The following is a 27,408-nucleotide window of genomic DNA, read 5'->3' on the forward strand; positions in this document are numbered from 1 at the left end:
ACTACACTACAAAAAGTACTTCATTGGCTGTAAAGCGCTTTGGGACGTCCTGAGGTCGTGACAGGTGCTGTATAACTCAATGCCCACAGGATGCGTCCATGCTCTAGTTCTGCAGGATGAGGAGTTTAAGTTACAGTTAGAGTTACCTGGTAAGTGAAGCCATGGATATCATCAGAGAGAATAAGCAGGTGGTTTTGGAATAGCACCAAAACTCTGTCATTTATATCCTACAATAAGAGACACAAGATTCCTTTATTAATAGTTCAGGGTTATATCAAAACATAAGCAGTGAGTAAATTTTGATACACATGAACAGACACAACGGACTGTGGTTAGATGCACCTTTTAACAGAAAGCGAGACAATGCATTTCTCTGGAATTAATGGGCTAACGAAATCCCACTCTTAAAAAAAAATCACACGTTCTAAACTTACCCATTCCCTCAATTTTGCTATTGGATCATTAATTATAGAGGGCAGCCAGGCATTCCCTGTATGTTTTTATTTATTTATTTGTTCACGGGATGTGGGCGTCGCTGGCAAGGCCAGCATTTATTGCCCATCCCTAGTTGCCCTTGAGAAGGTGGTGGTGAGCCGCCTTCTTGAACCGCTGCAGTCCTTGTGGTGAGGGTAGTCCCACGGTGCCGACTTTGTCGTAGTGGTTTGGTACGACTGAGTGGCTTGCTAGGCAGTTAAGAGTCAACCACATTGCTGTGGTTTTGTAGCCAATATAGGCCAGACCGGGCAAGGACTGCAGATTTCCTGCCCTAAAAAGGACATTAGTGAACCAGTTGGGTTTTTACAACAATCCAGTAGTTTCATGGTCACCATTATTGTCACTAGCTTTTGAATTCCAAATTTATTGAATTAACTGAATTTAAATTCTCACAGCTGCCGTGGGGAACTTTGAACTCACGTCTCTGGATTACTAGTCCAGTAGCATAATCCCCTGCTACCGTACCCTTGTTAATGGATGGATTCCAGGCCCCCGCCAGTAGCTGGTTACTCAGGTCTTACTGCTGGCAGCAAATATTTATTTTGCTGCAGCAACACGACCAGCGATCGTCAACACATTAGGGTATTTCTGTTTTCATCTGGTTGTGCTCTTTATTTATTGCCAGATACCGCAGGGAGGAAGGCGGGGGTGGAAATTCTGGCGAGCAGCCAAGTTTCAGCTGGAGAAACAAACAAACATGTCTTGTGCAGTTGGATCTCCAGACTTTTCGTTACCTCCCATCGTCCACCCTCCATTATCTTGAACTCATACAAAACTCGGCTGCCCGTGTCCTACCCCGCACCAAGTCCCGTTCGCCCATCACCCCCTGTGCTCGCTGCCCGTGTCCTAACCCGCACCAAGTCCCGTTCGCCCATCACCCCCTGTGCTCGCTGCCCGTGTCCTAACCCGCACCAAGTCCCGTTCACTCATCACCCCCCTGTGCTCGCTGCCCCATGTCCTAACTCACATCAAGTCCCGTTCACTCATCACCCCCTGTGCTCGCTGACCTGCATTGGCGCCGGTTCGGCAACGCCTCGATTTTAAAATTATCATCCTTGTTTTCAAACCCCTCCATAGCCTCACACTGCACCCCCCCCCACCCCGCCAATCTCTGTAACCTCCTTCAGCCCTACAACCCTCCGAGATCGCTGCAGTATTTCAATTCTGGATTTTTGCACATCCATGATTTCAATCGCTCCACCACTGGTGGCCGTTCCTTCAGCTGCCTGGGCCCGAGGCACTCGAATTCCCTTCCCGAAATCTCCGCCTCTCTATCCTTTAAGACGCTCCTTAAAGCCTACCTCTTTGACGAAGCTTTTGGTCAGCTGCCCTACTATCTCCTTATGTGACTCGGTTTCAAATTTCGTTTTCTAACGCTCCTGTGAAACACCTTGGGACATTTTACTACGTTAAAGGTGCTATATAAATGCAAGTTGTTGTTATTGACCTTTACAAAAGGCCAACGATTTTGAAAATGTAAACCTTGTGACATCTCTCAGCACCATCCTAAAGCATTTCACATAGAACAAATTACATTGTGTGGTTACATGGGTAAATGCAGCAGCCATTTTCTGCTCAGGATTAACCAGTTCATCTTTTTGGAGGGAAATAAGGGACAAATGTTGCCGTAGACGACTCTCTGCTCTTTTTCACATAGTGATGTGAGATTTTCAACATCTATTTAAGCATCGGAACAGGTCCTCAGCACTCCACTGAAGTGGCAGTCTAGTTACACACTCAATCAGAAAATAACAACATTTTGGGATACGGTGTATGAATAATTTGAGATATAACGGGGTCAGTGTAGCGTGCTTGGAGCAAAAGGTGACTTTGGACCGATGGTTCCTAAACTTCTCCACCACTGGAGCTTCCCTCACCTCATGTCTGGGCCTGTTGTAGACTAATTGCTAGAGATTGATTGCTATGATGTGTCAACAACTCCATTATCATTGTATCACGAGACTACCAGGATGGTAGAAGGCGAGCTAGATGGACCTTAGTCTTTTTTTGTCGAGCAATTCCTATGTTCCTAAATCCTGGAGTGGGGTTTGAAGCCACAATTTTCTAAGCCGGGAAAGAATGCTACCAACCGCGTCAAACTGGCAAAGTAACAGGGCAGGGATTCTGTGCCTTACTGTGTCAGCTGTGGCTCAGTGGTCGCACACTTGCCTCTGAGTCAGAAGGTTGTGGGTTCAAGTCCCACTCCAGGGGCTTGAGCACATAAAGCTAGGCTGACACTCCAGTGCAATGCTGAGGGAGTGCTGCACTGTCGAAGGTGCCGTCTTTTGGATGAGACGTTAAACCGAAGCCCTGTCTGCTCTCTCAGGTGGACATAAAAGGTCCCATGGCACTATTTCAAAGAAGAGCAGGTGTCCTGGCCAGTATTTATCCCTCAACCAACATCACTAAAACAGATTATCTGGTCATTATCACATTGTTGTTTGTGGGAGCTTGCTGTGCACAAATTGGCTGGCCCGTTTCCCACATTACAACAGTGACCACAGTTCAAAAGTACTCCATTGGCTGTAAAGCGCTTGGAGACGTCCAGTGGTCGTGAAAGGCGCTATATAAATGCAAGTGTTTCTTTCTTTTTACTCAGAGTATCTTTTTCTGCTCACCAAAGTGAGAACAGTAGGAAAATGGTTTGATCTGCACCCACCCCTGATTTCCCAATGGGCACACCCAGTGATGAGGCTCTATCGATACTACTGCGCATTGGTGAAATCAGTCCTGTGAAGAACATCTAAACTCCAAGTAGTTATGGAATTCCTTACCTTGCAGGGCTGACGGCTGATTTTAACCTTGGAGCAATGAATCATTTCCCCCAGATCTTCCAGTTTCATCCCACTTTGATCCCATTCCATGATGAGTTTGTAGAGTAGTCTGTTTTTTATATCCTCTTTATCATCTTGCTTTGCTTCCTAATTGAAATATATAAAAGGGAGTCCTGATTTTTCATGCAGTCAGCACTGGGGATTAATCACAAATTAAAGACACATTGGAGGGAATTTTAACTCCCAAAAAATGGGTGGGTTTGGGTCGGGTGGGATGTTAAAAAGTTGAAAATCTCAAACCCGAACCCAACCCACCTTGAACCCGGCCCTACATAAGAACTAGGAGAAGGAGTAGACCATATGGCCCCTCGAGCCTGCTCCAGCATTCAATATCATGGCCCTCCTCCGGTTTTAAAGGAGGCAGGATGGGGGGGGATGGGCAACCAACCCGCTCCCAGGAGGCAGGACCCTCATTTATATATTTTATTGAGGCTGCTTGCCTCAGATTCTTTCTCCATTTTTTAGGTTCAACTCTGGTCAGCCGGGTTTTCCGGGCCTCGGGAAACCCGGCAGCTAAAGGGAGGCGAGGACTGCTGGATCCAGCCGGTAAGTGCCATTCCAGCACTGCTTGTGGGCCAGGAGGAGCAAGAGTGCTTCCCCCTGGCACCCCAAGCTTACCTGTAAACTGCTCCTGTGAACGGCCGGACCCCCCCACCCACCCACGAGATTGGAACCCCACTTGAGCAACATCGTCCCCCCACCCCTGGCCTTTCCGATCTCCCCACCCCCAATCACCCACCCCCAGCCTCTGATCTCCCCGCCATCCTCCCCCCACCCACGAGATTGGAACCCCACTTGAGCAAGTCTCCCCCACCCACCCCTGGCCTTTCCGATCTCCCCACCCCCAATCTCCCTCCCCGCCCCCCCAGCCTCTGATCTCCCCGCCACCCTTCCCTCCTTTCCCCACTCATCTGACCTCTGATCTCCCACCGCCCCCCCCCCCCCCCTGCCTCCAATCTCTTCAGCCTCCCTCCCTCCTCTGTATTCCCCAGCTGCGGCCTGGTGCCGAAGGCCTACCCACCCAACAGCCAGCCAGCCCCTCAATATGGCTGGTGTGGTCAGGAAACAAAATATGTTGATCAGGTCAATCCGTTAAATTCGGAAGGACCTAATGGAATCCCCATCTTTCAGGTTTCCACACCACAAGAAACAGTTCCCCCACTCTTTCCCTGCCTCCCCGCAAATATCAGGGTCGAATTTCCTTTTGGAAACCATTTTTTGTCCCTCCAATTGCCTAGCCTCCATTCCTGAAGGTGCTAACTGATGCAGGGGAGCAGTTGAATAGCTGCCAACTACCCTCCAGTACCACATCCAAGTAGGCATCCTTCATGTGTGAGCCTAGTTAAAGGATGTAGGACAAGGCCTGTGCTCACCCAATGCCCACACATGCACACTTTCCAGCAGAGGTTACTGAACGGCACCAGGAGCGGGAATGCTGGCTGACTTCCCCCCTCACCCCTCCCACACCCCTTCTATAGTCCAAGGTGCTCCAAGCTGGTGCCTTGATGTTCTGTATGGCTCAGTACCACACTGGACAGCACATTTACCAACTAAGCCACAGAAAATGCCTCAACTTTTCACCAAAACGCTGGTGTTGGAATCAATCTGCACATTTACAGTCCTTCATGAAGGATTTTAAGATATCGTTTAACGTTGAATAGAGACACTTTAATTTCCCCAAAGAATCGTTTTTTGTTTTTTATTCGTTCCTGGGATGTGGGCATCGCTGGCAAGGCCAGCATTTATTGCCCATCCCTAGTTGGCCTTGAGAAGGTGGTGGTGAGCCGCCTTCTCGAACCGCTGCAGTCCGTGTGGTGAAGGTACTCCCACAGTGCTGCTATGGAGAGAGTTCCAGGAATTTGACCCAGTGACGATGAAGGAATGGCCGATATATTTACAAGTCAAGATGGTGTGTGACTTGGAGGGAAACTTGCAGGTGGTGGTGTTCCCATCCGCCTGCTCGATCCCATGAGGTTGACTCTCATAGGATTGAGCGGTGCTGAAAGCAGTGCTTCATGGATAGAATGACACTCAATTCAAATTCAAATCGCTTTATTGGCATGACAAGGTACATCTTATGTTGCCAAAGCATCGAAAAACATTCATGGTTGAACACATAAACACAGATCTATCCATACAGTGTATAAACAGATATATCCCTGAGTGTATAAATATACATTCATATAATTTGTATATACTCTTTTCTTATATTCAGTGGTTGTCCCTCTGTTTATGGCAAGCTGTAACATAGTGTGCCGCTAAGGTTACACAATTTCTCTCTTCCCCTAGTAGGTATGGGAGTTTTTGGTCGTCATTCAAATTTCTGAATTCCGGGCATATTTTTGTGAATTTTGGGTAGAAATTCTCCCTTATGCCCTGATATTTTCTACAAGCTGTGAGGAAGTGCATCTCTGTCTCCACCACTCCACTGACCCTGCCATTGGTACCACCCACAAGCTTTCAGATAAACCTTGACCTCTGAACCAAAAGCCGCTGTTGACTCCTTCCCCTAAGATTTAGGCATGTCTTTAGGAATGAAATCATGCTGTGCAATATTACATGTTAATATAAAATGCGAAACTCGTTTTTCCTGTTATTTTAACCTTAATAAAAAAGGATTAATGCCTTAGTTAAAGGAGCAGATGCTGGAATTCCAGCCCAGCAGCTGAAAGCATTGGTTACCGATATCACACAGCACAATTTCATCCCAAAAAACTGGTAAAAATAAGTTTAATGCTGCACTTTGAGACAGTTATCAAAAATATGTTGTTCAGTTCTTTTAAGTTAGTTTAAAAAAAAAAATCCTCCTTCCTTTCCAGGGACAAAGGAGGACTGTGCACCGAATGTGAAACAGATTAGCAAACTTTGGAAGTAAAGACTGCAGGTGTGGCAGGAATGCATGGGAACAGTGCAGAGTGTTAGGCAAGACTGTTTCATAGCCTCAGCTCTTGATCCATATGGGCTCCACCCAAGTATAATTACTGCAGCATCTGTGCTGGGCAAGCAGAACCACCGCTGAGGCCAAGTGAGTTCCAGACCAGTTTCCAGAGAACTTGGACAGACACTCTCCGTCCAGAGCTTGGCTGCAAACTTGCAAAGGGAGGCCCATCAATTGTCAGAGTTAAAACAGAAAACTGCAAATGCTGGAAGGTTGAGCGAAAAAAAAGATGTATTTATACGGCGCCTCTCACGACCTCAGGATGTCCCAAAGAGCTTTTACAGCCAATGAAGTACTTTTTGAAGTGTGGTCACTGTTGTAATGTAGGAAACGCAGCAGCCAATTTGTGCACAGCAAGCTCCCACAAACAGCAATGTGATAATGACCAGATAATCTGTAGTTAATGATGTTGATGGGGGGATAAATATTGGCCAGGACACGGGGGTAAACTCCCCTGCTCTTCTTTGAAATAGTGCCATAGGATCCTTTGCGTAAACCGGAGAGGGGACCTCAGTTTAACATCTCATCCAAAAGGCGGCACCTCTGACACTGCAGCACCCCCTCAGTACTGCAGTGTCAGCCTAGATTTCTGTGCTCACGGGACTTGAACCCACAACCTTCTGACTCAGAGGTGAGAGTGCTACCCACTGAGACTCGGCTGAAACACAGAAGAAAAGACCCCCCAGAGAAACAGCATGAGAGAGAGAGAGAGAGAGAGAGAGAGAGAGAGAGAGAGAGAGACAGCTCCGCACCTGAAATGTCACAACTTGCCTTTTCTCTTCACAGATGACTGACCTGCGCTGCATGTCCAACCCTTGCTAGTAAAATTTTTGGAGATGCTTCGCTTGATTCTAATGAGCTTTTATTTTAAAACGTATTTGATTCCCTCCCTTATTTCCCAACGTGGAGTTTTCCGAAACCTATCCCAGCTCGCCATGATGTTAATAGGTCAGCTGACAGTCAGCAGTTGCACAAGAATAAGGAAGCCTTGCACTATCCCTCAACATGAATTTGCATTGGTTTGGTGTCTTTGATATGGCCGTGCCCTGTCAGTACATCCCCGCGGCAGTGTGATTGAGAAATTGGTCCAAATCGGCAAAAAGGCACCGTATACCATAACCATCCAAGCACACCTTCCACACCCGGTCAGTCAAGTTCTATCACAGCTCTTCCCCACGACTGCACTATAAAACCACCGACACATTGATCTGTTAAGTTCATTCATTACGCAGTAAGGGTGGCCACAGTGTGAGTCAGTGTGGCTCAGTGGATAGCACTCGCCCCTCTGACGCAGAAGGTTGTGGGTTCAAGCCCCACTCCAGTTAGATGTAGACACAAAAATCCAGGCTAACGCTTCAGTGCAGTACTGAAGGTGTGCTGAACTGTCAAGAGTGCCGTCTTTTGGCAAAAGATCCCACGGCACTATTTTGAACAGCAGGGGAGTTCTCTCCAGTGTCTTGGGCAATATTTACCCCACAATCAACATCACTAAAACAGATTATCCGGTCATTATCACATTGCTGTTTGCGGGAGCTTGCTGTGCGCAAATTGGCTGACACGTTTCCTGCATTACTTGCAGTGGAGGCAGTTCAGAGAAGGTTCACTAGGTTGATTCCTGGGATGGAAGGGTTGTCTTATGAAGAAAGGTTGAGCAGGTTGGGCCTATACTCATTGGAGTTTAGAAGAATGAGAGGTGATCTTAATGAAACATAAGATTCTGAGGGGGTTGGACAGGGTAGATGCTGAGAGGATGTTTCCCCTCGTGGGGGTATCTAGAACTAGGGGGCATAGTCTCAATGTGGGGTCGCCCATTTAAGACGGAGATGAGGAGGAATTCCTTCTCTGAGGGTTGTGAATCTGTGGAATTCTCTACCCGAGAGCGCCGTGGAGGCTGGGTCATTGAATACATTCAAGGCTGAGACAGACAGATTTTTTGAGCAACAGGGGAAGTCAAGGGTTATGGGGAGAAGGGCGGGAAAGTGGAGTGGAGGCCAAAATCGGATCAGCCATGATCTCGTTAAATGGCAGAGCAGGCTCGAAGGGCCGAATGGCCGACTCCTGCTCCTATTTCTTATGTTCTTATTACAACAGTGACTACACTTCAAAAGTACTTCATTGGCTGTAAAGCACTTTGGGACGTCCTGACATTGCGGAAGGTGCTGTATAAATACAAGTCTTTTTTTAAATTTTAGTTAAATCTAAAAACGAATTCTGCAGGCATGGCATTACTTGTGGATATTGCAGGGTAAATTTTCCAAGATTCCGCACTTGGCGCAGGTTCTCGCTCGATGTTGGAGAGAATTGGGCACGGATCAATAGGTCCAATTTGTAGGAGTTTCTCATTTTAATTTCCGCAAAAACAGGACTGCATTGAATCAGATACGCTGACCCCCGCGCCTAATGCTCCAGTCTTGTCTCCCACTGAAGGAGACTCCGTGCTGGGGACTTTGCTGAAATCCTGATCCATGCTTTTGTTACCTCCAGACTTGACAATTCCAATACACCCCGGGCCGACCTCCCACCCTCCATAAACTTGAGCTCATCCAAAACCCTGCTGCCCAGTGTCCTAACTCGCACCAAGTCTCCAGCACCCATCGCCCCTGTGCTCGCTGACCTACATTGGTTCCCCATCCAGCAAAGCCTCGGTTTTCAGAATTCTCATCCTTGTGTTCAAATTCCTCCATGGCCTCGCCCCTCCCTATCTTTGTAACTTTCTCCAGCCCTACAACCCTCCGAAAACTCTGCGTTCCTCTAACTCTGGCCTCTTGCACATCTCCCACTTCCTTCGCTCCGCCATTGGCGGTTGTGTCTTCAGCCGTCTAGGCCTTAGCTCTGGAATTCCCTCCTTTAAGATGCTCTTTAAAACCTACCTCTTTGGCCAAGGTTTTGGTCACCTGTCCTACTATCTCCTCCTGTGGCTCGATGTCAAATTTTGTTTGATAACGCTCCCGTGAAACGCCTTGGGACGTTTTACTATGTTAAAGGCGCTATATAAATGCAAGTCGTTGTTATTTATGCAGATTTCATCATGAAATCATAACCATTTTGTCGCAAACACATTTAGGATGTTGAAGATAGTGAGCAGAGAACATCTCCCACTCCAAGGTTTGCTCACCAGCCAGGAGGGCTCAATTGGAGAATCCACACTTCTATGTTATCTTTTCAGTAATATGAACAAAAATGACCGATTTAGAAATCATAAATGATTCTCACACATTCTAAGATCCAGAAAATGACTGACGAAAGCTCAGCAGTGTGACGTGGAAAGTCACCCAGCGCTGCCTGTGCCTCAGATCCCGAGTGTATCAGTACCATTGCTGACTTGCTGTATTTAGACTGGCAGTTCATGTGCAGATGCAGCCTGGGGCTGTGACAGAGCAGCTTACAAGAATTCTCCAAGAGAATAAGAGGCAGATTGCCACTGCGATAGATCAGGAAATTACACCATTTATTGTTTGGTAAAACCTGAGCTTTTACATTAAGAGCGAACAATGGTTTCACTGTCTTAGAAACAGGGACAAGGTGAAGCCATTAAGGATGGGTCATCAGCTAGTTCCTCAGCGTAACCATATATCATATGGCAGGCACGGCCTCAGGAGCAGTCTGATGTCACTCTCTCGCTGGCTTGTTTTCAACAATAAGTGGGTTGAGGGTGTATTGTGTTACCAAGTATCACACTTAATACTTGCATTTATATATAAAAGGTACCAAAGACTTGCATTCACACAGCTTTCATTGAAACATTTCAAAGCGCTTAATACAATGAATTAGTTTAGAGAGCAGGACTGCCGCCAGCAGAGACAGGTGCAGCAGTTATTCTGGGCCAGCAACGCTTCACAAACAGCAATGGGATGAATTACCAGTTAATCTGCGTTTAGCCAGAAATTGTTGAGGGATGTGTGTTGGCCGGGACACCCAGGAGAATCATAGAAGAATGCAGCACAGAAGGAGGCCATTCGGCCCATCGTGCCTGTGCCGGCTCTTTGAACAAGCTCTCCAATTAGTCCCACTCCCCCCTGCTCTTTCCCCACAGCCCTGCAAATTTTTCCCCTTCAAGTATTTGTCCAATTCCCTTTTGAAAGTTAATATTGAATCTGCTCCCTCCACCCTTTCAGGTAATGCATTCCAGATCATAACAGCTCATAAGAACATAAGAACATGAAATAAGAGCAGGAGTAGGTCATACGGCCCCTCGAGCCTGCTCCGCCATTCAATAGGATCATGGCTGATCATCGACCTCAACTCCACTTTCCCGCCCGATCTCCATATCCCTCGATTCCCCTAGAGTCCAAAAATCTATCTATCTCAGCCTTGAATATACTCAAAGACTCAGCATTCACAGCCCTCTAGGGCAAAGAATTCCAAAGATTCACAACCCTCTGAGTGAAGAAATTCCTCCTCATCTCGGTCTTGAATGGCTGACCCCTTATCCTGAGACTGTGACCCCTCGTTCTAGACACTCCAGCCAGGGGAAACCTCTCAGCATCTACCCTGTCAATCCCCTTCAGAATCTTGTATGTATCAATGAGATCACCTCTCATTCTCGCTGCGTAAAAAAAATCTCTTCATCTTCCCCCTGGTTCTTTTACCTTAGATTTGTGTCCAATAGTTACTGAACCTCCTGCACTGGAAGCAGTTTCGCCCAATTTACTCTATTAAAACCCCTTCCTGCTCCTCTTCCAATAGTGCCATGGAATCTTCTACCTCCACTTGAACTATCGCGACAATCAATTTAAGGTCACATCCAAAGGACAGCACTTCTGACAATGCAGCACTCCTTTAGTACTGCACTAAAGTATTGGCCTAGAATTTTTAAAAATTCATTCACAGGATGTGGTCATCGCTGGCAAGGCCAGCATTTATTGTCCATCCCTAATTGCCTTCAAGGTGGTGGTGGTGAGCCGCCTTCTTGAACCGCTGCAGTCTGTGTGGTGAAGGTACTCCTACAGTGCTATTAAGGAGGGAGTTCCAGGATTTTGACCCAGTGACAATGAAGGAACAGCGATATACTTCCAAGTCAGGATGGTGTGTAGCTTGGAGGGGAACTTGGAGGTGGTGGTGTTCCCATGCGCCTGCTGCCCTTGTCCTTCTAGGTGGAAGAGGTCGTGGGCTGTCGAAGAAGCCTTGGCGAGTTGCTGCAATGCATCTTGTAGATGGTACACACTGCAGACACGGTACACCAGTGGTGGAGGGAGTGAATGTTTAAGGTGATGGATTACGAACTCAAATCCTGGTGTGAGCTCAAGCCAATTTGTTGCCAAACATGAACATTGGTGAGTCCTTTTGTGTTCTTTACACAGGTCCAACAAAACCCTGCTACAGCATTGATGCCACACGGTAGGGTAAACACAGGGGGCAAATCTGTGTGTGGTGGGGCGAGGGACAGGCTACTAATCCCAATGACTATGATATTGTGCTTGCATTGAGAGCATGTCTGTGCACAGTATGCTCATGCTTAATGATTCGCTTGAGACGTTAAACCGAGGCTCCGTTTGCCCTCTCAGGTGGGCATAGAAGATCCCACGGCACTATTTCGAAGAGGAGCAAGGGAGTTATCCCCGGTGTCCTGGCCAATATTTATCCCTTAAATCAACATCACTAAAACAGATGATCTGGTCATTATCACATTGCTGTTTGTGGGAGCTTGCTGTGCGCAAATTGGCTGCTGCGTTTCCTACATTACAACAGTGACTACACTTCAAAAAGTACTTCATTGGCTGTAAAGCGCTTTGAGACATCCTAAGGTCATGAAAGGCGCTATACAAATGCAAGTCTTTCTTACTGAAAGCACGGTGTTAATGAATGGACTAAGAAAGGCCACTAACACAGCAAGAAAGCCAGCAGCCAATTCTTCTGCATTGATATCCACCCAAACCTCTGTTATGGTCACAGACATTTTAAAGTTGCGTGTTTAAGTTTTTAACATTAGAAGGAATGGTATCTTACCTTCACTGAACATGTTCGTGCCTGTGAGTAGGCGTAATCTTGATTCTGATTGGTTGCTGGCTCATTCTGCGATTTGGCATAAATCTGCTGCTGTACTTGTTCCCTGAGAGAGACCATAATCAAAGTACATTCAATAAATATTTTCAAGAGAGAATTGGATATATTTCTGAAGGCTAAGGGGATTAAGGGTTACGGAGAAAAGGCGGGGACGGGGTACTGAACTGGTAAGATCAGCTATGATCTCAGACGAAGATCAGCCATGATCTCATTGAATGGCGGAGCAGGCTCGAAGGGCCGAATGGCCTACTCCTGTTCCTATCTCTATGTTTCTATGTTTTCTATGTTTTTGAGGGATTACTGTACATACATTTCAGCACGCAAGTAATCTTTAGTGTTAGGAAGCATGAGGCTGACCTCATGCTGCCTTTCCCACATTACAACAGTGACTACACTTCAAAAAGTACTTCATTGGCTGTAAAGCACTTTGGGACGTCCGGTGGTCATGAAAGGCGCTATAGAAATGCAAGTCTTTTTTAAATTCATGCATTTGACTGACAATTCCTTTGTCTGCAATTTTAACAAAGGAATGTGTGTGTATTTTGCGCTCACCAAGGTGAGGATCGTTTGTGCTGGTGAATGGAATGCTTTCTGCTTCACGCACCGTGTTGGGGTCACGACACTTGACTGCGGAGTAAAGCTCCCTCTGGTCTGTCCCAAAGATGAGGCATATTTTCCTCCATTTGCCAACGTTGTTGAAACAGTGGGCGTCGAGTATAAAGTGGGAAACATGCCCAAAGCTGCCCATATTGACACCTTGCGGAATCAGTGTGGCATCTTTCCATTTCCCACATAGACCCCGCCATTGGCTGCCTGCGAGGCCCCACCAGCAACATGGGTGTCACTCCATAGAGTTTACAGCCTGCGCTGGTTCTGTAACTAGATTTTTTTTTAATTATTTGTTCATGGGATGCGTCCTTTGCTGGCAAGGCCAGCATTTATTGCCCATCCCTAGTTGCCCTCGAGAAGGTGGTGGTGAGCCGCCTTCTTGAACCGCTGCAGTCCGTGTGGTGAAGGTACTCCCACAGTGCTGTTAGGGAGGGAGTTCCAGGATTTTGACTCAGCGACAGTGAAGGAACGGCGATATATTTCCAAGTCATCCTGGTCCCCTGCCCTTTCCATATCATTTTGTGGAATAATAGAAATTATGGAAGGAGGCAGCAAGCTCCCATCCTACGGTCTTTGAGCGAGATTGCCAATTAGTGGTCAATTAAGGGTAGTGATGCCAATGGGAACAACAGTGAGCCCAACAGAACCATTTCACATCGCAATCTACAGCCAGCAGACAATGCACAGTTTCTAACAAACTCGCCACATAAACCTTAAGGAAATTTCTAAACTGAAAGAACAATCTATATTGACACCCAATCTGGAGGGGTTTTGATTGGGTAAATAGAGACAATCGCCATTCACTGGTTGGTGTGTCAGTAAGTAGAACACAAAAAACTCAAGATCATCACCAAAAGGATGAAGGGAGAGCTATCAGAAGATTCTTTTTGTAGCAGAGAGGATTGTTAGGAGACAGAATATCCCTGACAGAAACAGTGGCGGAAGAGATGTGGATAAATAATTTTTTAAATAATAATTTTAAAGGGTATGGAGAAAGGGCCAGACAGGAAGTGGACTCCACTTTCAAAGAGCCAGCATGGTGCAATGGGTCGAACGGCCTCCGAATGTGCTGTAAAATTCTAAGTGTGAGTGGAGAGAATGTCTGACTGGCCATGAATGGCATTCACTCACTGTCACTGCAACACCTGACTCGCGAGTAAGGTTCTGAAAAGTCTTTCAGGACAACACGAAGAATTGAGCATTCCATTTATTAGAATATAATAATTCACAGTGAGGTGTTGCATTCCTCTGGTCACAGATGTCAACATGAAAACTGTGATGAAGAAATTAAATGGGGAATGGGATTCTGCACGTCGCCCTGTTATAGAGTAAATGAAAACTGTGATTATGTTAAAATAAAGTGCATTATAACTGACATAAGAACACAAGACAATGCACTAATTGCTCTGTAACTACACACATCGCAGAACCTCCCCCATTTACAGCCCCGTCGCTCCCACAACATTATTCAGAAGGAACAATACTCCTAATGGTGCCTCCACAACTCGGCCATAATAGGAAATGTAATTGAAACATCAATGGAGATTTTATGCAAAATGGCATAGTTTAATTTCTTCTGGCAGTGCACTGGTTAACAGATTCTGGTAAAATGTCTTTGCGTATTGTTTTAACACACTCGTTAGCCCATTTGAAATAAATGTACACACCGCAAATTAACCAGTGCACTGCCAGTGGGCATTAAACCGCACGGTTGCGGGTCGACTCCAACAGGAATTTGTCTAATCCAAAAGGTTCGTGTAGCAGTCACTCGAGCTGTGCGGTTAAGGTTTATCCGGATCTGTGATTAAGTTACAGTCTTGTCACTCACTATCATCCATAATTCTGCACATGCACACGGTCATGTCGAATTCACTTGCCGCGTTTTACAATTGCAATTGAAATGACAGCTTTAAATCTTTACGCTGTTTTTTTCGAACGGAAAAAGAATTAAAATCTAAAGCTGTCCAAAGTTTGCTACCTTGTGAAACTTCAGTCTGTGTTCATCACCGCCCACCGCTGTTTAAGAAAGCATTTCTATAAAACAGTGCGTTTTAAGTACATTTAGTACATTAACAATGTCCAGTTGTTACAATGTATTCAGCTCAGTTTGACAGCAACAGTTTCAGTGCTGCTCCAGTTAAAAGTTAGCTCAAGTTAAATGCCGCTGTTAACACTGATCGACACATTGTAGGTCTACATACCATCTCGCTCTCGATCTTTTCCTCCTCTTCCTTGATCGATTCAACCTCTTTGGGAGACATGAGAAACTGCTGCCCATTCTAATCGCGAGGCCCGGCTGTATCAGTCAGGAGAAACTCCCAGTGCTCAGCACACAAACTGCTAGAAGTTACAGGGCTTGCTGCTGTGTGTTCAACTGGTTTCCCCATTTCCGCTTTTAAGCGAATGACTCGAGTGGGTGGGGACTTGGAGAGTCAACCTGAGTCAAACCTGACAGGTGGGTCACAGCTCTTTATTTTTCCCAGGTAAACTAGCCCCGAAGGATGGCTCTTGGTGGGAAGAATTTTTTGCTGCGCTGTTGTGGTGTGGCTGGCTTGATTGTACAAGCCTGCTCTGTGTGCAGTCTCCACACAGCACCACCAACCTCACCATCAACCAGAAGGCTGTTTACAATTGAACTGTCCTGCTTCGTTTAACCACTTCGGAGTACATTTCCTCCCAGTTACTAACTTTGTTGAAAAAATACATTTGAGTATGAAGTGACATTGGTTGATTTATACCCACGAAAATGTCACTCAAAGTAGCAAATGGAAGGGGAGGGGGGAGGGGGGGGGGCTGGTGGTGTCATTTCACCTGTGCATGACAAAACCTCACACACCAATCACCCATCCCCTAGCAACACTGCTTCCTGAGAGAGAGGTACAAAGCAGTTCAGCAAAAAAAAATAGAAACATAGAAGATAGGAGCAGGAGTAGGCCATTCGGCCCCTCGAGCCTGCTCCACCATTCAATGAGATCATGGCTGATCATCCAAATTCAGTACCCTGTCCCTGCCTTCTCCCCATATCCCTTGATCCCTTTAGCCTTAAGAAATATATCTAACTCCTTCTTGAATATATTTAATTATCTGGCCTCCACTGCCTTCTGTGGTAGAGAATTCCACAGGTTCACCACTCTCTGGGTGAAGAAATTTCTCCTCATCTCTGTCCTAAATGGCTTACCCCTTATCCTTAGACTGTGACCCTTGGTTCTGGACTCCCCCGCCATCAGGAACATCCTTCCTGCATCTAGTCTGTCTAGTCCTGTCAGAATTTTATAAATTTCAATGAGATCCCCTCTCATTCTTCTAAACTCCAGTGAGTATAAGCCTAATTGACCCAATCTCTCCTCATATGTCATTCCTGCCATCCCAGGTATCAGTCTGGTGAATCTTCGCTGAACTCCCTCCATGGCAAGAACACCCTTCCTCAGATAAGGCGACCAAAATTGCACACAATACTCCAGATGTGGTCTCCCTAAGGCCCTGTACAACTACAGCAAGACATCCTTGTTCCTGTACTCGAACCCTCTGGGAAACTCCTCTCTGACTCACTAAGGCAACCAAAAAAAAAGCTGCAGGAACGAGCATTTGACCCCCTTAACTGGAAGTGTCCTCTTCTCCGAGAAGCCTGTCGCGCTCCTTTTTAAAGGATGGTAGGGACTCTATATTCACCACTTGGCTCGGCAATTTGTTCCAGTGGACCCCGATTCTCCGTGTAAATACTTCCTGGTGTCTAGCCTGACTCTTTGCCTACTGATTTTACAGGCATGGACCCAGTCCTACCACCCCTTTCCATTTCAAATAGCCAGACTATGTCTATGCTTCTAAGCCTACATATCTCCAAAGTAAGTTGTGCTAACCCTCGGAGCCTATCCTCTTAGCGCTCAGATTTGGTATCATCCTGAATGCCGTTCACTGCACCCTCTCTAGAACCTCAGCATCCTTCTCGATGTGCAGGACCAAAACTGGACACAAGACTCGAAGTGCGGATGTATGAGCCCTGAAGAGCCTAAGAATAGTCTTCATTTTTGTACTTACTGATCTTAGCAATACAGAAGGAGCTTGCCTTTGTATAGTACCTCATCTTCACAGTTAATAGGCAACCTTTTGAACAGCAACTTGCATTTACGTTTTTTCTTAACGTAGAAAAATATCCCATCATGCTCCACAGAGGCGTAATCTGACAAATATACATAGTCTAGCTAAAGAAAGAGAGATATTAGGAGGGTGACTAAAAGCTTGGCCAAAGAGGTGGGTTTTAAGGAATGCCTTAAAGTTGCATAGGCGAAAGGGTTAGGGAGGGAATCCCAGAGCATGGGGCCTACACGGGTAAAGGCACAGCCACCAATGGTGGGTGAAGGGAGTGGGAGATATGTTCGTGGAGGCTTGTAGGGCTGGAGGAGGTTACAGAGATAGGGACGGGTGTGGCCATGAAGGGATTTTAACACAAGAATGAGAATTTTAAAATGGTGGCATTGGTCGACTAGGAGCCATTGTAGGTCTGCAATGCATAGATGTGATAGGTGTGGGATAGGACACCAGCAGCAGATGTGCTGAGGCAGAGGTGGGCGACATTACAGAGTTGGAAGTAGGCAGTCTCTGTGATGGAGAGGATGTGGGGTTGGAAACTCAGTTCAGGGTGTAACAGCATGCCAAGATTGCAAACAGTCTGGTTCAACCTAAGACAGTGGCCAGGGAGGGAGATGGAATCAGTGGCGAGAGTACAGATTTTGTGGTGGGTTAATGGCTTTGATCTTCCCAATGTTTAACTGGAAGAAATTGCAGCTCATCCAAGACTGGAGATTGAACAAGGAGTCTGACAACACAGAGGCAGTGGAAAGGTCAAGAGAGGTGGTGGAGAGATAGAGCTGGGTTTCCTCAATCTACCTGTGGAAGCTGACCTCATGTCTTCAGATGATATCGCCAAGGAGCAGCAGGAAGAGGAGGCTGTCAAGAGTAGATACTTGGATTCCAGAGGTAATAGCATGGGGGTAGGAAGTGAAGCCGTTGCTGGAGGTACAGGAGTTACGATTGGATAGTTAAGAGTGGAACCAAAAGAGGACAAGATGGGTACAGATTTGAGAGGCAACAACACACTCAAGGACAGGCCCACTGAGCTGGATAATGTTATAGGCTTCAGAGAGATTGAAGAGGACAAGGAGGGAAAATTAACCATGGTCACAGTCACAGAGAATGTCATTGACATTGCTTGGCGCTGTTTCAGTGCTGTGGCAGAGTTGAAAACCTGATTGGAGAGATTCAAACTTGGAGTAGTGAGGAAGATGGGCATGGATTTGAGAGGCAATAACGTGTACAAGAATGTTGTCAGGGGAAGGGGGTGGAGATTTGATTGTATTTTGAAAGGACAGAGAGGTTGAGGTTTTTTTTTTTTTTTTTTTTTTTTTTTTTTAAAGAAGACTGGTGATGATGGCAGTTTTGAAAGTGAGGAAGTCAATGCCTACACAGAATTACATCGAATGTCCGGCACAGAAACAGGCCATTCAGCCCAACAGGTCTATGCTGGTGTTTATGCTCCACACGAGTCTCCTCCTACCTTACTTCATCTTACCCTATCAATATATTTTTCTATTCCTTTCTCCTTCTTGTGCTCATCTAGCTTCCCCTTAAGCTAGGGTATCCTCTATGACTGTGACCGTGGTGCATTGTCCGCTCTAGTCCTCCTTGACCTCCTTGCAGAAGTTGGAGAGAAACTAGAGAAAGACGTGGGTTCAGGTCTAGGACACTGCTTACGCAAAGTTAACATATTGAACCAGCATATGGTACCACCATCGCTGCCTCCACAAGATCCTGCAAATCCATTGGCAGGATAGGCGCACCAACGTCAGTGTTCTTGCTCAGGCCAACATCCCCAGCATCAAAGCTTTGACCACGCTCAATCAGCTCCGATGGACGGGTCACATTGTCCGCATGCCCGATACGAGACTCCCAAAACAAGCGTTCTACTCGGAGCTCCGGCACGGCAAGAGAGCCCCAGGTGGGCAGAGGAAATTTGGAAAAAGTAAAAAAAACCATTTTAGCCAAAACTGAGCTGCCAAATGCTAATTTTGAATTCTTACCTTTAATTCGTTTTTAGCTATTTTTTAGTGTTTCCGGTTAGTGTTAGGGTTGAGATTGGGGTTGGGATTGTGGTTTGAGTTGGAGTTAAGGATAGGATTGTGGTCAGAGTTGACATTAAGATTAGGATTAAGGCTAGCGTTGCAGTTAAGGTTGCAGGTTAGGTGAGGGTTGGGGCAGGGTTAGGGTTACATTGCTGTCAATGAAATTTTGTTAACTAATAAGAGTTTGTTGTCATTATTTTTAATTTGTCTGAATTCAGATAAGACAGGAAATGGAGTGGAATCACCTGCGTCACTGTTAAAGCATTAACGGCACTTTATTGTGTTATTGCAGTTACTGTAATTTGGTCCTATTCTCACCTATGAGTCAGAAGGCTGTTATAATGCAGCGCTACCTCAGTACTGCACTAAAGGGCCCGCATGAATGAAGTGCTGAAGTCCCACTTCAGACATCGAACGTATAATCTAGGCGGCACTCCAGTGCAGTCCTGAGGTAACCCTGCATTGTCGGAGGTGCTGCCTTTTGGGTGAGAGATTAAACTGAGACCTTGTCTGACTGTTCAGGTGGATGGAAAGATCCCGTGACACTATTCAAAGAAGAGCAAAATGTAGTAAAACATCCCAAAGCACTCCACCGGAACGTTACCAAACAAAATTTGACACCAAGCCACATTAGGACAGGTGACTAAAAACTTGGTCAAAGAGATAGGTTTTAAGGAGCGCCTTAAATGGGGAAGGAGCGGTAGAGAGGCGGAGAGGTTTGACATGAATCAGTCATTCATGAAAGAAAGACTTATGAAATAGTACTGAGTAGCCTATGGGTGGCGCTGTCCAGGGAGAGTATAAATACTCAGGCACGGGCCCAGCTTGTGCAGGACATTCTTAACAGGAACTAGTGAAGGACACAACTAGACCTCCATGTTGTAAAACAGTTGATTAAAGCTTTGTTTAACGCTTAGACCAAGTGCCTAGTAGTTTTCTTACGTCAAGGTTTAAGGAGGGAATTCCAGAGATTAGGGCCTAGGCAGCGGAAGGCATGGCCGCTAATGGCGCAGCGCTGAAAATTGGGGGGAGGGTGGGGGCGCAGGAGGCCAGAATAGGCGGAGCATGGAGATCTCGAGGGGTTGTAGGGCTGGAGGAAGTTAGAGAGATCGGGAGGGGCGAGGCCATGGAGGGATTTGAAAACAAGGACGAGAGCTTTAAAATTGAGGTGTTGCTGGACCGGGAGCCAATGTAGGTTAGCGAGCACAGGGGGTGATGGGTGAACGGGACTTGGTACAGAACTATCAATTCACCAATGTAACACTCGATATATTATTATCAGGGCCACTGATTTACAGTGACTGAGTAGCCTGGATTTTTCGAATGTGTTGGAAAATCCAGGCTGATCAATCAAATTGCATTATATCACATGGTATGCGGGACCTCTTTTACTGGACCAATCGGGGTGATGCTGAGTAGCCCCAGTGTCACCTGACAAGAGTCAGCACTACAAGTGGCCCTTTTAAGGGCACCATGACTATAATAACCAAACAAGTGGACCAATTAAACTAAAGACGTTTGCAATAAAGCAACAAAACCAAAAGGAACCTTTACCAACTAAATCAGACTGTTAATACGAGTGTCTACATCTATACCCTGTGGTGTCCACCAGTCATGGAAGGCCTCCAGTGTACCATATGGACACTGCATGGTGGAACCTTTACTGGCGTTTCAGGGATTGGACTCCACTATTCTGTCTATTTCTCCATGAAACCCTTAAACGAGTGGACTTGCTTATGATCGTACGAACCATCACCCACTCATTTCATTCTAAAATGGCAGCTGGATTTCCAGGAATAAGGCAAAGGGAAACCGATGCAAAAAGGGATGGAAAAGCTATTGGTAAAAATAGTCTACAGTTGTGTTTACATACAAGTAGCAAAAGGAGAACTGATAGAGTTGATAACCTACATGTTTCTGCCGGAACACTGCTTATCTGGGATCTATGATATGATGATCCAAGCCTTCCGGGCATTTGATGTAATCATTGGCAACTACAACAGAGGTTGTTATAGTTTACTCCGTGCAGGTGGTCATGTTTCTCACTCACCTCCCATTCTAGTGTATCTTCTCTGTAACAAAGACTTTATACGATTGCCTTTGTTATCGTGCTGCTGTGCTTACTCTCAGCGTCCATCAGAGCTTTGCCACGTTTTCTGTTGAAGGAAAGATATCAATGGCAAGTTCAAATACAAGGGTGATTACATTTTATTGGTGCATTATAAAGGGGAGGGTTATCTCTGCTGCTAGTCGGGCTGCCATGGCATTTCACAGCTTGAACCCATGACTTTCTGACTCAGAGGAGAGAGTGCTACCCCTGAGCCACGGCTGAAATTCCACCGCACCGCCCCCCCCCCCCCCGCTCCAAGCAGAGAGTAACTTTTAAGAGTAACTTTCTTGAGTGACAGGACAGTCAACGCTCTTCCCCACTCTGCAGATCAAACTTTCACCCACCCATTGAAATGTTTGGTATCACAAATCAATTTACCAGAATGGTTCTAGATTTACTAGAATGGTTCCAGAGCTGAGGGAATACAGTTACGTGGATAGACTGGAGGAGCTGGGCTTGTTCCCCTTGGAGCAGAGAAGGCGAAGAGGAGATTTGAGAGAGGTGTTTAAAATCATGAAGGGTTTAGAGAGAGTAAATAAAGAGAAATTGTTTCCAATGGCTGAAGGGTCGATAATCAGTGGGCACAGATTTAAGGCGATTGGCCAAAGAACCAGTGGCGACATGAGGAAAAACTTTTCTACACAACGAGTGGTTGGGATTTGGAATGCGCTGTCTGATAGGGTGGTGGATAGAAAGTCAATAATAGCCTTCAAAAGGGAGTTGGATAAAGACTTGAGGGAGAAAGAATTGCAGGGATATGGAGAAAGAGCGGGGGAGTGGGACTAACTGGATTGCTCTTCGAAAGAGCCGGTGCAGATTTGATGGGCCGAATGGCCTCCTGCTGTGCTGTACTACAACAACAACAACAACTTGTATTTCTATAGCACCTTTAATGTAGTAAAACGTCCCAAGGCGTTGCGCAGGAGCATTTTAAGACAAAAAATTTGACACTGATCCACATAAGGATAAATTAGGGCAGGTGACCAAAAGCTTGGTCAAAGAGGTAGGTTTTAAGGAGCGTCTTAAAAGGAGGAAAGAGAGGTAGAGAGGCGGAGAGGTTTAGGCAGGGAATTCCAGAGCTTAGGGCCTGGGCAACAGAAGGCACGGCCACCAAAGGTTGAACAATTATAATCAGGGATGCTCAAGAGGGCAGAATTAGAGGAGCGCGGATATCTCAGGATGGGTTGTGGGGCTGAAGGCGATTACAGAAATAGGGAGGGGTGAGGCCATGGAGAGATTTGAAAACAAGGATGAGAATTTTGAAATCGAGGCGTTGCTTAACCAGGAGCCAATGTAGGTCAGTGAGCACAGGAGTGATGGGTGAACAGGACTTGGTGCGAGTTAGGACACAGACAGCTGAATTTTGGATCACCTCAAGTTTACGTAGGGTGGAATGTGGGAGGCCAGCCAGGAGTGCGTTGGAATAGTCAAATCTAGAAGTAACACAGGCATGGATGAGGGTTTCAGCAGCGGATGAGCTGAGGCAGGGGCGGAGTCGGGCGATGTTAGAGGTGGAAGCAGGCGGTCTTGCTATGATTCTATTCTATGATAATTCAGTTGTGACAAGTCTCTATTGGGTGGGGAAATGAAGTGTTAATTTAATTACTTTTCAAGTAAGTTTCAAGCCCTTATTTGTCAGCAGTCTTTTGCTTGAAGCCTAGAAATCCATGTGATAAAAATATTCACAATGTGATGACCCAGCTTTTATAGAGCAACCTAATTAGTTGTATTAAACACAACAGAGAGATTGGAGGGATCAAATGTGAAATGAGTTTGAGCAGTTTTAATCCAGCTCCTTATGAGTATGGGTCCACAGCAATAGCTGCCCCTAATTGGCGCTAAAGGGTCTTTCATATTGGATATAAATGCAAGTCCTTCCTCATTCTTTCTTGGTTCCTTTCTTTCTCAACCACAACTTGTATTTAGTAAAAGATCCCAAGGCACGTCACAGGAGCATTCTCAGACAAAATTTGCCACTGAGCCACATTAAGAGCTATTAGGACAGGTGACTAAAAGCTTGGTCAGAGAGGTAGATTTTAAGGAGCGACTTAAAGGAGGAGAGGTAGAGAGGTTTAGGGAGGGAATTCCAGAGCTTAGGGCCCGGGCAACTGAAGGCACAGCCGCCAACGGTGGAGCGAAGGTATGCACAAGAATCCAGAATTTGAGGAGCGCAGATCTCTCGGAGGGTTGGAGGGCTGAAGGAGGATACAGAGATAGGGAGGGGCGAGGCCATGGAGGGATTTGAACACAAGGATGAGAATTTTAAATTCGAGATGTTGCTGGACTGGGAGCCAATGTAGGTCAGTGAGCACAGGGGGGTGATAACAAATCATTCGCTGCAGCAAATCACTTAACCTAATTGTTAATCAGTAGCTCTGTATCAGTAAGTTGTTCCAACCTCAGCATGAGAATCTGATGTAGATACTCATCAGCAGGTTACAACATAGTGGAGAATTGAGGTTTGGTACAGTTTTTCCACAGTTCGTGTTACTTACACAACACCAAACATGCCCGAACAGCTTCCAGTTAATTGATCTTCCCTGGTATTGGTAGAGGCTGTAGACGTGATTCAAAGGGTTGAAGACAAGCTGTTGCACTTGACAGAATTAGTTGTGTTTCACTCACCTACTGCGTTTGTGTTGTTCTCATTATGTAATCTTCATTACATGACATTTACATAAGCTTTGTGAATTACGGGAAGGATGGAAGAAGATTCCTTCCGTGAAAGAAAGAAAGGCTTGCATTTATTTAACATCTTTCACAACCTCAGGACGTCTCAAGGCATTTTACAGCCAATTAATTACGTCTGAATTGTAGCCACTGTTGTAATGTAGGAAACTCGGGAGCCAATTTGTGCACAGCAAGCTCCGACAAACAGCAATGTGATAATGACCAGATAATCTGGGATTTTTTGAGTGATGTTGATTGAGGGACAGGACAGGGGATAATTCCCCTGCTCCCATTCACCCATTTCCCCTGTGCTTGCTGACCTACATTGGCTCCCGGTTAAGCAATGCCTTGATTTTAAAATTCTCATCCTTGTTTTCAAATCATTCCATGACCCTGCCCCTCCTTATCTCTGTAACCTCCTCCAGCCCCACAACCATCCGAGATCTCTGCGCTCCTCCATTTCCAGCTTTTTGACCATCCCTGCTTATAATCACTCCACCATTGGCGGTCGTGCCTTCAGCTGCCAAGGCCCTAAGTTCTGGAATTCCCTCCCTAAACGTTTCCGCCTCGCTACCTCTCTTTCCTCCTTAAGACGCTCCTTAAAACCTACCTCTTTGACCAAGCTGTTCCAGTACAGCTACAACACTGGCATTTACCCGACAATATGTAAAACTGCCCAGGTATGTCCTGTCCACAAAAAGCAGGACAAATCCAATTCAGCCAATTACTGCCCCATCAGTCTAATCTCAATCATCAGCAAAGTGATGGAAGGTGTCATCAAGCAGCACTTACTCACCCATAACCTGCTCACCGATGCTCAGTTTGGGTTCCGCCAGGGCCACTTGGCTCCAGACCTCATTACAGCCTTGCTCCAAACATGGGTAAACGAGCTGAATTCCAGAGGTGAGGCGAGAGTGATTGCCCTCGACATCAAGGCAGCATTTGACCAAGTGTGGCATCAATGAGCCCTAGTAAAATTGAAGTCAATAGGAATCAGGGGGAAAACTCTCCACTGGTTGGAGTCATACCTAACAAAGGATGATGGTTGTGGTGGTTGAAAGTCAATCATCTTATCCCCTGGACATCACTGCAGGAGTTCCTCAGGGCAGTGTCCTAGGCCCAACCATCTTCAGCTGCTTCATCAATGACCTTCCCTCCATCATAAGGTCAGAAGTGGGGATGTTCGCTGATGATTGCAGTGTTCAGTTCCATTCCCAACTCCACAGATAATGAAGCAGTCCATGCCCGCATGCCAAGGCTTCTTTGACAGCACCTCCCAAACCCAGGACCTCTACCACCTAGGAGAAGGGCAGCAGGTGCATGGGAACAGCCTCACCTCCAAGTTCTCCTCCAAGTTACACACCATCCTGACTTAGAAGTATATCACCGCTCCTTCATCGTCGCTGGGTCAAAATCCTGGAACTCCCTCCCTAACAGTACTGTGGGAGTACCTTCACCACACGGACTGCAGCGGTTCAAGAAGGCGGCTCACCAACACCTTCTCAAAGGCAAGAAGGGATGGACAATAAATGCTGGCTTTGCCAGCGATGCCCACATCCCAGGAACAAATAAAGGGTAGATAAAGAGAAACTTTTTTGCGCTAGTGGGGAGTCTAGGACAAGGGGGGCATCACCTTAAAATCAGAGCCAGGCCGTTCAGGGGAGAAATTAGGAAACACTTCTTCGTGCAAAGGGTAATAGAATTGTGGAACTCTCTCCCACCAAAACAGATTTACAAGGATGGTACCAGAACTGAGAGATTACCGCAACCAGGAAAGATTGAACAGGTTGGGGAATTTTTCTTTAGAAAAAGAGAAAACATAGTGGTCTTCAAAATTATGAATGGGTTGGACAGGGTAGATGTGGAGAGAATGTTTCCATTTGCCAGAGAATCCAAAACTAATAAATACAAGATAGTTACTAATAAATCCAATAGGGAAATAAGGAGGAATGTCTTTAATCAGAGTGTGGTTGGAATGTGGAACCCGCTACCTCAGGAAGTGGTTGAGCAAATAGCTTAGATGCTTTCAAAAAGGAAACTAGGCAAGTACATGAGAGAAAAGGGAATAAATCATGAGGAATCTAGACAGAGGAGAGTGAGAAACTGTTCCCTGTGGCTCAGTGGGTAGCACCCTCGCCTCGGAATCAGAAGGTCGTGGGTTCAAGTCCCACTGCAGGAGCCTGATCACAAAAATCCAGGCCGACACTGCAGTGCAGTGCTGAGGGAGTGCTGCACTGTCGGAGGTGCCATCTTTCGGATGAGACGTTAAACCGAGGCCCCGTCTGCTCTCTCAGGTGGATGTAAAAGATCGCCCAGCCCTATTTCGAAGAGCAGGGGAGTTATCCCTGGTGTCCTGGCCAATATTTATCCCTCAATTAGCATCTTAAAACAGATTCTCTGGTCATTATCACATTGCTGTTTGTGGGAGCTTGCTGTGCACAAATGGCTGCTGTGTTTCCTACATTATAACAGTGACCACACTTCATTGTCTGTAAAGCACTTTGTGATATCAGTTGGTCGTGAAAGGCACTATATAAATGCAAGTCTTACTTTCTTATTGGCGGAAGGGTCAAAAACCAAAAGCGACATGAGGAAAAACTTGTTACTCAGCGAGTGGTTAGGATGTGGAATGCACTACCTGAAAGGGTGGTGGAGGCAGACTCAATCGTGGCTTTAAAAAGGGAATTGGATAAGTACCTGAAGGAAAAAAATTTGCAGGGCTACGGGGAAAGGGCGGGGGAGTGGGACTAGCTGAAGTGCTCTTGCAGAGAGCCGGCATGGGCCAAATTGCGCACAGCAAGCTCCCACAAACAGCAATGTGATAATGACCAGATAATCTGTTTTAGTGATGCTGATTGAGGGATAAATATTGGCCAGGACACCGGGGATAACTCCCCTGCTCTTCTTCAAAATAATGCCATGGGATCTTTTATGTCCACCTGAGAGAATAGACGGGGCCTTGGTTTAACATCTCATCTGAAAGACAGCACCTCCAACAGTGCAGTGGAATGTCAGCCTAGATTTTTGTGCTCAAGTCTCTGGAGTGGGACGTGAACCCATAACCTTCGGACTCAGAGGTGAGAGGGTTACCAACTAAGCCACTGGCTGACTCGCATCAGTCACCTAAATCTCATCAGTGTAAGAATTCATGGAAACTTCGGAACCTTTTAGCTTACCAGACAGGTCCCAGGAGAGTGGTGTTCACATTACCGCCATGGACCTCGCTCCCCAATTTATTTTGGTCACATTGTCCGCATGCCCGATATGAGACTCCCAAAACAAGTGCTCTACTCGGAACTCCGACACGGCAAGAGAGCCACAGGTGGGCAGAGGAAACGCTTCAAGGACACCCTCAAAGCCTCCTTGAAAAAGTGTAACATCCCCACCGACACCTGGGAATCCCTGGCCCAAGACCGCACAAAATGGAGGAGAAGCATCCGGGAAGGCGCCGAACACCTCGAGTCTCTTCGCCAGGAGCAAGCGGAAGCCAAGCGCAGGCAGCGCAAGGAGTGCACGTCAACCCAAGCACCCCACCCACCCACCCGCCCCTTCAACCACTGTCTGCCCCACCTGTGACAGAGACTGTAGGTCCCGCATTGGACTCATCAGTCACCTGCAAACTCATTTTTAATG

General features: G+C 46.3%; 1 protein-coding gene across 2 annotated transcripts in view; it reads right to left on the reverse strand.

Moving 5' to 3' along the window:
* Positions 1-15,538, reverse strand: part of plekhn1 (pleckstrin homology domain containing N1) — a 53,410-nt gene extending 37,872 nt beyond the window's left edge. For both annotated transcript variants that reach the window (XM_085967328.1, XM_085967327.1), the window contains exons 1-4: positions 15,081-15,538; positions 12,214-12,316; positions 3,270-3,416; positions 147-227 (exon numbers count right to left, since the gene is read on the reverse strand). In XM_085967328.1, coding sequence (XP_085823454.1) covers positions 147-227; positions 3,270-3,416; positions 12,214-12,316; positions 15,081-15,157 — 408 coding nt within the window. In that variant the 5' untranslated portion in view covers positions 15,158-15,538. The remainder of the gene's footprint in view (positions 1-146; positions 228-3,269; positions 3,417-12,213; positions 12,317-15,080) is intronic.
* Positions 15,539-27,408: the final 11,870 nt, after the last annotated feature.

This window comes from Somniosus microcephalus, chromosome 25 (assembly GCF_052327205.1).
Source record: "Somniosus microcephalus isolate GS21.2 chromosome 25, FLI_Smic_1.0, whole genome shotgun sequence".
NCBI lineage: Eukaryota > Metazoa > Chordata > Chondrichthyes > Squaliformes > Somniosidae > Somniosus > Somniosus microcephalus.